Source organism: Pomacea canaliculata, linkage group LG1 (genome assembly GCF_003073045.1).
Source record: "Pomacea canaliculata isolate SZHN2017 linkage group LG1, ASM307304v1, whole genome shotgun sequence".
In the NCBI taxonomy this organism is placed as follows: Eukaryota; Metazoa; Mollusca; class Gastropoda; order Architaenioglossa; family Ampullariidae; genus Pomacea; species Pomacea canaliculata.
In genome coordinates, this window is record NC_037590.1 from 31132805 (window position 1) to 31145563 (window position 12759).

At 39.7% G+C, this 12759-nt stretch overlaps 1 protein-coding gene across 1 annotated transcript; it reads left to right on the forward strand.

Annotated features, from left to right (window-relative positions):
* The first annotated feature begins 4961 nt into the window (after positions 1-4961).
* On the forward strand, positions 4962-6659 carry LOC112568265. The gene is made up of 3 exons (XM_025245481.1): positions 4962-5251; positions 5616-5741; positions 6180-6659. Exons 1-3 carry the CDS (start codon positions 5176-5178, stop codon positions 6311-6313), a joined length of 336 nt encoding a protein of 111 aa, XP_025101266.1. The 5' UTR covers positions 4962-5175; the 3' UTR covers positions 6314-6659.
* Positions 6660-12759: the final 6100 nt, after the last annotated feature.

Here is a 12759-nt window from a genome sequence, read left to right on the forward strand (position 1 = left end):
TCTTTTCTGTGGTTTTGAACTGTCTCTTCTTTAGATAAAATTTAAAACATAGGAACTAATCAGGACTATTGACAATTATTGGAAACAAACTAACTTTGAGATTGACAGCTGACTGTGTTGTAGCAACAGAAAACACAAAAGAACTACTACTTAACTTTAACATTTAACATGAGTAAACACACATTTGTGACCCTCCACGACCAACTGAGTCTTAAGTCCCTCGTGTGCTGCTCAAGGACTTCAGTGGGTGATGAGGTTGGGTTTGAGGCTGTCTATGTAGCTTGTTCGTCGTCAAATTGTGTGCTTACTCTAAATAAAACCTCTTCATTAGCAACTGCTTCGGTAGCAACTGTTAGACATTAGACGACATGTCCAGCTGGTCTATTTAGCGATCTGAGCAGTGAATGGTGGGATTACAGACAGGCCTGATGACTACTCTGTCGGTAATCTTATCATGGTTAAACTGCTTGACGTGTCTAGTGTGGATGGTCAAGATGTCATTGGCGTACGGTGTAATTCAGAAAACTATTGAAGTGTGTCTAGCAAGATAGGAAGAACCCGGGTACAAAGCAGTGAAAAAAATTATCTATTATGATTGCGATTACCTAATCTTGATATAATTTTCGTAACTGAGTTTTTCTCTTGTTGTGTGCACCCTCACACTCTCACACACAAACACACACTCGCCCGTACAGAATTTTACAAACTCCGTATGGCATCAGAAAGTCCTAGAACTACAATCTCTCTTTTATTTCCTCACCTGACGGGAAAAGTCATAAAATGCATGTAGAAGAATGCATGTATCTTTAACACAAACATACTAAACTGTGCAAAATGTGAGCTTAGACCAGGGGTGGGGTACCCTTTTTCTGCCAAGGACCATGTAATTACTGAAAGCCTGTTCTACACCTGATTTCAAACCTAACCGCCATCGCATGTAAATTGTCGTCAACACTTTGTTTTATTGTGCAGATGATATATGTTTTAAAACAGACTGCCTCTCATCTTTTAAACCTTCATTTAGTTTTTGTCCAGTCTCATTAGTACAAGCAAAACCTGATCGTAATACACAAATAAACTGTCCTCCACAGATTGTTTTATTGTTCAGATGATATACACACTGCTTGCCGCATCTCTCGTCGTGCTGGAATTAGAGACGATGTTGGGGTGTGATTCGCTGTGAAGCAGCAAGGATTTTATTTTAATAAACAGAAAAAAACATAATCATGGCTATAAGGTGATAACTCTTAAATCAGACGACGAATTCGAGTGTGTAGATTCAAACCACGCTCTGAATGCGTTGATCGTTTATGAACTTGACTACCATTTAATAATTATACACACTTAGTTGTCTAATTAACCAACTACTTTGAGGATTGCGCTTACAGATGTCCGAAAACATTTATAAAATTAGCCGCAAATTAATTAATAAGACTGGTGAATTAATAAGACTACTACCATAAACACATTTGAAATATTTTATAAATAAATTGAACCAAAGGAAATAGGCGTTTCCAAATTTTTTCTTAACCAAACCAATAGAAGGTAATGGAGGGTTACCATAACTGAAAAAAAGATCTAAACCTCTTGAAAAACTCCAATGAACTGCAAAGACAGTGGCAAACTATAGAATGGCTCGATGAACAATAGTAAGAAAACAATAACGATATGAAGGTCACATAAATAATGTAAAGTACAAACAAATACAGTGTCAAAAATCAAAAAGAAGAAATATGCCAACATAAGGAGATCTGGCAACATTATAGGATTGCGGACTTGGCAGGCTTCCTGAACAGTTAAAGCAAGAGAAAACAACAGAAAAAGAGGGACCCAGCAACAGTAAACAACATCTGACAGAGTAGCGACCCCCTTCCTCTGCCTATTCTAACCACCTTCATCCTCTTTCCTCCACTCTCCACTCCTCCATTTTTGCTCTAATCCCTTTCACTCCCCTATCAGTCCAGTAACCTTTGGTTGGAAGCTCTTTTTTCTTGAAAAGCAACACAAGCTCTCATCACACTTCCCTCCCCAGTATAACAGTATCCTCTCTTCACGCTAGCGTGCATACTGGTGGGGGGAATATGGGTGGACATTGAAGGAAACCAGCAAAGATATTGCAGATCATCTTTAGGTGTAAGAACGCTCCTTCCAAGTCCACCAGCAAGGACATCCCAAATTTCCAAATTTGCAAAGGGACGAATATAACGCTAAATACATGTCCGCTTTTGTGGACGCTATTTTTAGGATGGAAACGCATCTGTAGATGATGACTAGTTAAACAAATTAATTATAGTGTAGATATGGTGAGGATAATTTGTTTTGGATTTTTCTTTTTAATATGGTCAGCCCTAGTCTCTAGAGAAGCGTATTTGAACGTTCAAGGAGCTAGAATCTATTAAAATCTAGTTCAGTTATAAATAAGTTTCAACGTATGTGTGTCCGTTCGCGTGTTTAACTGACAGATAATTTGTAAGTAAAACTAACGGCAAAGTTGACTTAGCTTTCGAGAAAAGTGATTAAAAAGGTCTGGTCCGCGGTTCCTATAAGACCTTCGAAAAGATTTGGTCTGGCGTTGTCAAGGCAACCACAGGTGGAATACGAAATTAATTTAATTTAGGAGATTTATTTCTCTGTAAAATTATTGACTATTATGTGCATATGCCCAAAGTCTTGGACGAAATAGCCATATCGTTATGGTCTGAACCTTTAAATACATCAATGTTAATGACCGTGCTGTAAGCCACCTGCACAATAAAACTGTTATTACTGACAAATAGTCATCGCCATGCGCATTTGAATTGTCGTCCACCGCAGACTGTTTTACTGTGCAGATGGTATAAAGAGCGGTCATGAACTTTGTCTTATTGTTCACGCGCACACCATCTACAGACGGCGAAACCATCGGGCACGTGACAGCTGCAGTGACTCAGGGTCCGTCAATGCCAAGCACACTGGGAGTGTACACGTGGCAGCTAGAGGAGAGCACTTTGACCCACCTCACATGGAAGCACGACTTTCTGTTTGATCCTGCAGTGTAGCTTCAGAAAAGGTCTTACCTCCATCAGCCCCACGCTTTGAAGTTCTCATATGGGATGCTTGTATTGTGCCTCCCTTTATCGAAAAATATTTCTCCCGTCACATTTTTCAAGTTCGTATTTTATCTTTTCTCTTCAGTTTTTAGAAACAGGAAAAGGGTAAAGCTCACAGACACTAAAGGAGGTGAGACATTAAAAGAAGATGGGGACTTACAGAGCACCCAAAGTATCCCCTCCCACCACACTCACACCGTACCCAAAATTCTTCCTATTCTCGCCCCCCTCTCCCACTCCATCATCTTCCACTCTCTCAGTTCCCCTCACCTTCCCATTCCAACCACAGTTCGAAATCGGGAAGGGACAGGCGGCTTGTCATCAAAATCGAGCAATTCGGAATAGCATCTATACAAGGTACTGGAAAATGCTAGAATTCGTAGGACTCTGGAGGGACAGGAGATACCTGGATAGAAAAATCGGTCTGGCAGAAGGTGAATGGGTGCTGTGCCACAGGCGTGAAGTGATGCCCACTTGCGTCGTGCAAAAAGTACGAACACTGTACCCAAACCCAGATGCAGTGCCGTATGTCGTTCACCAATGGGAATAAAAAAAAAAACCTAAACAAGACGAATAAAAACTAAGTTTAAAAATGCCATTGCCTTTTGATTTGGGTTGTTTGCCTTTGTCTCCTTTCCTGTCCTCTGTCTCTTCTCTCAAGGGAGAACATACAAACAAAACCAGGGGTGCTAAACTGGTCCTAACCCTTTTGATTGTACAAGTCTTCTCCGCGTCCAGTTCTCGGTTTTGTGGACTCCGGAAGACGCAAGCACCGATGACCTCCACCCGGCACAATGGTCGGGTTAGATAAGAAGAGAAAAGACCGTGGGGGCACTATGTTGCAGTCGTGAATTGTTGTCCAGGAATGAACTGAAAATATTAAATATTATTATCCCCTCTTATGAGTAAAGAAAGATGTAAGGAAAGACAATATGTTCAGATAGAAGCCGTTTCGCCTCACTTTTCTTAGACCCTACATCAAGTACTAGTCGGCTGAGAAAGGCGTTTTATTGCTAAATATAGTTTGCAACTGAAACTCGTTTAATTTATTTGCACAGTTTCAAACACCTTCGATCCCCCTTCATCTCATGATTTACTAACATTCAGAATCCACTGAATGTCACTGAGCTGATGGCGCCACGTCATGCCGAGGTTCGCTTTTCTACCTTGCGCCAGTTTTTTTTAATCCCAACTTGTATACTTCTATCAATGTGGCACCTCTCTTTGATGTTTCTTACAACTTTAGTTCTCACTAACTTATTAATTGCCAGGTTACGGTCGAGAACTTCCTCTTGAATGATGGCATCTGAGGCATCCATACTTTCATACATCCTCTCGCACCCACCACCAAGTGCCGCTGGGTGCACACGTCATCCTTTGGTGATGTGCTGAAGATTTAGAACCTTGTGGATCGATACTACCAGAGTAACATCATCAGTGTGTTGTGAACAGATAGACGAAAGCATCAAAAATAAAGCTTTAAAATTCAGTTGTCTTTGTGTTTGTGTCATTTCCGCTGTTCATCTCTTTATCCCTTATTTTCTTTTTATTTGATGGAGAATACATTCAATTGTCGGTCCTAACCCTGACAGTATGTTCAGTTGCAAACCGTTTCACTTCAGCTTTCTAACCGCCAACACCAAGTACTCGGCTGAGAAAGACGTTTTATGGCTCGGTTTATCGCTTGCGATCTCCATCAAGCCTCGGGGCCAGGGTAGCAATCAGGGAAGACTGACCGCTGGTACACCACCCCGTGTACTCCTACCTTCCCTCGCACGGGCGAAACCATTTGAAAACACGCCCACTTCGACATCGGCCTTTAAGTGAAAGCACACTTCTATTGCAAATACAAGACAATCAGCCTGTTCCATAATATCTCCCTCTTCACACTGTCATGTGACATGGTGTGTAAGATATAAAAGGCAGGCGAACAGTAAGGATATTTACAATTCACCGGATCAACCAGCAAGGACATAGATCACCGACTAGCTGCCTGCAACACGCCCCGAGTAGTCTCACCATTGCAGTCACCACTTTCACCTGAGGAAAGACAAGAGGCCGCGAGTTCTCACTCCACAAGACCAACATGACAACAACACATCAGTTAATGGCCGCCGCCTTCTGCCTGTGCGGGCTTTGGTTTCTTTTCCACTTCGACCCCGGTAGGTTTACTTCACCTGACTTTTTCTTTTTGTTTTTACTCATCTATTATTTTCTGTTTGTAAAACATTGTTGTGCTTTGTGACATGTCAGCGTTAAGTAATCTTAGTTGATCGGTAACAATTATGCAGTCAATAAGAGTTAAACAACTCTAAAGCTAAACTTAATTTATCTTTAAGAAAGTAGACCTCTACCGACACTATTTATTGTTATCTGGGGCACTTTCTTTAAAAACCATTTAATGTATCATTGCCAGTCGTCCGATGTTATGTTACTCAGGGAATGTGAAGATCCAGTATTAACACATTTCCGGAGAATAGAAAAGATTTGATCACAGAAGCAAAACTGAAGTGCTTTATGTTGCAGTCAACAGCATAATATGCAAGAAGTGTAATAACACTGATGCCAACTGCAACTCCGGAGAAGTGGCAGATGCCGAGTGTGAGCCCTCGATGCCTTACTGCATAACTAGTAAAATTTTTCGTTCAGACGGTAAGCAAACATTTGTTTTTCCTTTTGTCTGTGCGTCTGTAAACCTCTCTAGTGCACTACTACACTGTTGTATTACTGTCATTGTGTTCTGTCTGCATTTCTTACCTCTCTGTAGTCATGGGCGGAAGCCTTCGCTACATTCCATTGTTCTCTCATTCCCTTTAATTATCAGCTTTCTCTCTCTCTCTCTCTCGCTCTATTATGTACAGGTGATAAGAGGAGTTTCGATATGAATATGTGGGGAGTCGTTTATTGCATCAAATTTAATATAGATGTTAGCATATTCTAAAATAAAGACAAATTTATAGGTGAGGGTTGATATATTAACAAGCAGTTGAAGAGATGCATGGGTAGATATGTAGATGGATGAGAGGAAGGATAGATAACAATACTTTATGTATCCCTTACCTCTGCTAAAGCATGGCCATTTTTGCTCAGGACGCATCACAGCCACTCGTTCCTGCAGCAAGGCGTCATTTGTTACCTGTATAAAAGCGTCCCAACTAGCGCAGGTGTGCGCTTGGACCTGCAAAACGGACCGCTGTAACAACAAAGACAACGACCTAGCATAAAAGGACTGCATTTGCCGACGACACTTTGTCAGAAACTGCCAGTGACACCAAAAGTATTATATTTACTTTACACGTATTATAAAAGAAGCTATTCAACAAATTCTACTACTTTTAAATCAAATTTTATCCAAATTACACAAACGATAAATCGTTTATTCCACTTGAAAGTCGTCTTCTCTTTCTATTGTTTCCTGCTAACCTCCCCGAATGCAAGTTAAGCAGACATTCCTGCCATTGAAGGCTTTAAAAATGTTTTTGTCGGTTTCTCTTAAATACATGGCGACATCTGACATGAAACTGTGCAAATTTTGTTCAGAAAACTGAAGAAAAACAGTTGTAAATCTCAGTTGTTTCACTGTTGTTTATTTGTTGTGCGAACAAATGTAGAAATGGATGTGATTGTGTGATAATTGTACATCTTATTTAGAAACAGTTAAAGGGTAACCCTTAGTGCAACATTATCTTTCTCCTTCTCTATTAACATAAGAAAGATTCGATCTTAAAGTCTGTCCAAAGTCGAAAGCCCCGTTGTGTGCAGATGATTTCGCTCTCTTCATCCGAAGCATCTTCCTACCTTGTATCGAATGTCATTTTCAGATGTGCATTAACGGTGTGCAAAAGGAGACCAGACGGCTTCAGCTTTTCTTTTCTTCCCTCTCTCTAAACAATTTGGGACGCAACACGCGGGTGCAGACACCTACCCGTTATATCATGTTTACACCTTTTAGCCTCTCGTGGCAGTCTGATAATCTTCCTCACAAATATCATTTTAAAAAGAAAGGTTGTGGTCGCTGACTCAAGGGGATTAGAAATCACGCTGGTATAGATGAAAACAATGCACACTTGTAGTAAAAATAACATTAAGAGGGTGGCAATACCACCTGCAGGTTATTTTAACAAAGTTGGGGTAGACCAGGGTTGGGAAACATCTGGCCCTTGGTCAATCGCAGATCTAAGTACATCTATATGTTTTTATGACAGCACAAATTGATAACAATTTCTATTTTTTACTATTAAGTAAGTAAAAATACTAACGTAATTTTTTTTTGACATGTCGGAACGTTCGTATCGTAATAGTACGCTGGACAGAGTATATGTCTGAGCATACTCGTATGCTTCTCGTCGCTGCCCGCGGCCTCTATGGACATTTTGGAGAAGTAAACATGCATGTGACCTGCTGACCCCGCCAAGAGTAGACCACTTCCAGCCTGATGTCAGCGTGGCGTTCTTTAAAAAAATACAAAAAAAGATAAATGATCTTCGACATTGCCGTGTACCTGTGTACAGCCCAGGTCTACAATATCCAAATTTATCCTTTTATATACTTTTAGAAGAGAAGCAGATGGGATTGCTTATTAGGTCAGGACCCCTTCTGAACGCCCATACATACATACTATAACTTAAAAAGTCGTTAGAAGTTGTGTATGACTGTGTAAAAAGATTGGTGCCACATGTGGCACAGAATGGAATAATTTGTCTTTGGCATTGTTTAATCCAAGTGCGACAATCATTACCATTAGTATGTACTTGATTACATTTTGTAAAAATTGGGAAAAGACAGCAAAGCCTACATGTACACAAAATGTTATAGCTTGAAAGATTTTATTTGAGACAGTCATTTGGAAATTTCTTGTCCCTCATACCGTTCACGAAACCTTTCTCTTTTATTCTGAAACCCCCTTCGGAGCACATGGAAAACATAAAACCAGAGACAAAATCTAAGAAAAGAAGAAAACACATTGAAATCTTGGTTTTGTCAATAAAACGTCCAAAAGAATCGGCGAAATCCGAAATCGAAGAAAACTTAAACAATTTTTTTACATTTGAAGTAATATAATTCCAATCAATGTCTTCTACACACTGCAAAATTATAAAAACACATTCAGAAAAGATATATATATATAGTGTTTCAGACTAAAATTAATAGGAAAATAATATAACATTAATGTAAAAGACGGACGAGCCAGTCCCCTTCCCAGAACACTAGCGGGACAGTTCGGTAGATGACAGCCCCTGAAGTCTACTGTTCCACCAACAATCTTCTACACAAATAAACAAACATAACATACTACTACAGTGATACACAATTACAATACAGTGTAAAGCAATAATATTGCCAGGCGCGTGATGATGCTCATACAACAATAAACAATTCCACACTGAGCAGGAGAATGCGTGGCTCGACCTTTGTTTTTGCATAATTAGCAGCGAGGTCACGTGGGCACTCCGACGAAAACAGAGACAAATTTTTCGTGGAAAAATCGACGATAACCTAAGTCAACGAAAACCGAAGTTTCATTGTAGTTGAGAAGACGAGCGAGAAAATGGAATGGAAGAGATGAATACAGGACTTTGTTCCCTTCTTTGACGATCCCAGCTGGCGTTACTGCAGTTGTTCAAAACGGAAAGAGAGAGATATAAAGATAGACGTTTTCAAGTGTAATTATCGTTCCCCTATTTAATGGTACCCAACTGACTATACAAAAGTTGTTAAAAACAAGATAAAGGTATATAAAGATAACTGTTCCCACCTGTAATGGTATCAGCTGACTTTATAGCAGATATTCAAAATGATATACACAGAAAGACGGAGAGAGATATGTAGTTAATTGTTCCTATCTGGAGTAGCACCAGCTAACTTTATAGCAGATACAACTTCTACAGGGTTAAGGGTTTTCTATTTATTTAGGCATACATTTTGCTCATCAAATTGTTTTAATCAAAGGCAAAAGGATTGGTAATTTAAAGAACTAGACATAGAAAGAGAAAGCTGGAGAGCGTGTGTTCATAAAAATAATAACCAGAAAATCTTACTAGAAGAACTCGTCGGAATCTGTTCATTATGTATGAGAACCGTCGAACGTGACCTTTCACGTAGCTTGACAACAAACATACAAGATATATATATATACTGTCATCTTATTATTTAAACGGTTTTTCTACAGTAATTCTTACAAAATTTATCTCCTAAGGAAATGATCAACATAAGCAGTTTCTTGGTCAATCGCTCACGCCATAGTTTTATGCCATGTGTCAAGTAGGTTAAGACACGGCGATTTCCATAACAAGTTAAAGTACCAACAAGAAAATGTTTGTTTTGTTGTTTTGTTGAGTTTTATTTATAGATGAAAGGATGATCGATTGACGAGTATGTAAACAGACGGATGAGTATATTGAGAGGTTGGGAGATAAATCCCGATTTCTTTCCTTTGACTCACAGCACAAAGGACTCTGCGTGGCTGCTTCAGTAAAGACGTGACGGAAGCAGGTAAAAAATACATCGAGGGTGAAAATTATATAGTTTGCTACCAGACCTGGAACAACTCTAGACCCAATTGATCATCAGAGGACGATTGTATTTAACATGGACACATTGCTAGAAACTGCCATGGACACAAACTATTAGGCTTAGTTTTGTTTTAATACTTCAACAGACACTATAGCAAACATTTGATTCTAAAATTGTAAATAAATTAGACAAAAGATGATCCGTTTCATTCCACTTCTTTAATTTTATTTAGTACTTGTTTAAGTCGGCTTTTGAGTCTGTTGTTGATAAAATACTAGGTTATCTTTTAGCAAATGTTGTTGTCGCTGAAAGCTTTAGAAGTGTTGGTTTATTTCTGTCTAGCAGACAGAAGAAATCCAATTGAAAGCTTATTTGGCTACTGCTACTTTGTTCGTTTGAACAAGTCTCTAAACGGATTGTACGATACGTTTACGCCATCGAATTTAAGGAGAAAAATATTTTATTACTTACAAATAAAATCAGTCAAGAAGAATGCTCAGCAAAAACAAAAATCTAAGACAGCACTATCAGACCGATAAGCTTGCTCAATCTCTTCTAATATTTCGTGTCTTTCTTCCATGTACTTAAAAGACACTCCAAAAAATCCATCAAAAATTTCCAACTTTCCAAAAGGACGAATACAACGCTAAAACGTGTTCGCTTTTGTGGATGCTATTTTTAGGTTGGAAACTCATTTGTAGCTGCTACTGCTGCTGCTGCTGATGATGATGATTTCCTTGACTACTTAAACCAATTTAATTATGGTGTAGATATGGTTAGGATCATTTGTTTCGGATTTTTCTTGTTAATTTGGTCAGCCCTAGTCTCTAGAGAAGCGTATTTGAATGTTCAAGGAGCTAGAATCTATTAAGTTCTAGTTCAGTTATAAATAGTTTCAACGTATATGTGTCCGTTCGCATGTTTAACTCACAGATAATTTTTAAGTAAAACGAACGGCAAAGTTGACTTAGCTTTCGAGAAAAGTGATTAAAAAGGTCTGGTCCGCGGTTCCTATAAGACCTCCGAAATGATTTGGTCTGGCTTTGCCAAGGCAACCACAGGTGGAATACGAAATTCAATAAATTTAGGATATTTATTTCTCTGTAAAATTATTTACTATTATGTGCTTATACCCAAAGTCTAGGACGAAATAGCCATATCGTTATGGTCTGAACCTTCAAATAAATCAATGTTCATGACCGTGCTGTAAGCCACCTGCACAATAAAACTGTTATTACTGACAAATAGTCATCGCCATCTGTATGTGAATTGTCGTCCACCGCAGACTGTTTTACTGTGCAGATGGTATTAAGAGCGGTCATGAACTTTGTCTTTTTGTTCACGCGTACACCATCTACAGACGGCGCCACCATCGGGCACGTGACTCAGGGTCCGTCAGTGCCAGGCACACTGGGAGTGTACACGTGGCAGCTAGAGGAGAACACTTTGACCCACCCATGGAAGCACGACTTTCCGTTTGATCCTGCAGTGTAGCTTCAGAAAAGGTCTTACCTCCATCAGCCCACTTAAACACTTTGAAGTTCTCATATGGGATGCTTGTATTGTGCCTGTCTTTATGGAAAAAATATTTCTCCTGTCACATTTTTCAAGTTCGTTTTTTATCTTTTCTCTTCACTTTATAGAAACAGGAAAAAGGTAAACTTCAGAGACATGTTATCTTTTACCTACTCTCTTCAACATTAAATAGTTTCGATCTCAAAGTCTGTCCAAAGTTAGAAGCCTCGTTGTGTGTCAATATATTACTACTATGCCTCGAATGCCGTTTTTAGATGTGCATTAAAGGTGTGCAAAAGTAGGAGACAAAACTGCTTTTTATCTCTTTTTCTTGTCTCTGAAGATTTGGGAAGCAACATCCGCGGACAGACACCTAACTGTTGCGCCGTCTGCCGTATCAGGTAAATTGTCACAACAGGCAACGACAGGACGTGATGCAGGAGGTGAGACATTAAAAACAGATGGGGAGTTACAGAGCACCGAAAGTCTCCCCCCCCCCCACACACACACACACTCACACGTACCCAAATTCTTCCTATTCACGCCCCCCCCCCCCCAACCCCACTCCATCATCTTCCACTCTCTCAGTTCTCCTCACCTCCCCATTACCACCACAGTTCGAAATCGTCAGTTAAGTGAAAGCACACTTCTATTACAAATACAAGACAATCACCCCCTTCCGTAATATCTCCCTCTTCACACTGTCATGTGACATGGTGTGTAAGATATAAAAGGCAGGCCATCAGTAAGGATATTGAGAATTGACCTTTAAGTGGAGTCACCGAATCAACTAGGACAAAGTTCACAGACTAGCTGCCTACAACACACCCCGAGTTGTCTCACCATTGCAGTCACCACTTTCACCTGAGGAAAGACAAGAGGCCGCGAGTTCTCACTGCACAAGACCAACATGACAACAACACATCAGTTAATGGCCGCCGCCTTCTGCCTGTGCGGGCTTATGTTTCTCTTCCACGTCGACCCCGGTAGGTTTACTTCACCTGACTTTTTCTTTTTGTTTTTACTCATCTATTATTTTCTGTTTGTAAAACATTGTTGTGATTTGTGACATGTCAGCGTTAAGTAATCTTAGTTGATCGGTAACAATTATGCAGTCAATAAGAGTTAAACAACTCTAAAGCTAAACCTACTTTGTCTGTAAGAAAGTAGACCTCTACCGACACTATTCATTGTTATCTGGGGCACTATATTTAAAAACCATTTAATGTATCATTGTCAGTCGTCCAATGTTATGTTACTCAGGGAATGTGAAGATCCAGTATTAACACATTTCCGGAGAATAGCAAAGATTCGATCACAGAAGCAAGACTGAAGTTCTTTATGTTGCAGTCAACAGCTTAATCTGCAAGAATTGTGAACAAACTGATCCCAACTGCTACTCCGGAGAAGTGGCAGATGTCCAGTGTGAGCCCTCCTTCATTTACTGCATGACTCTTAAAGCTACTTATTCAGACGGTAAGCAAACATTTGTTTTTCGTTTCGTCTGTTCGTCCGTGCACTACTACACTGTTGTATTACTGTCATTGTGTTCTGTTTGCATTCCTTACCTCTCTGTAGTCATGGGCGCAAGCCTTCGCTACATTCCATTGTTCTCTCTCTCTCGTTCTGTTATATACAGGTG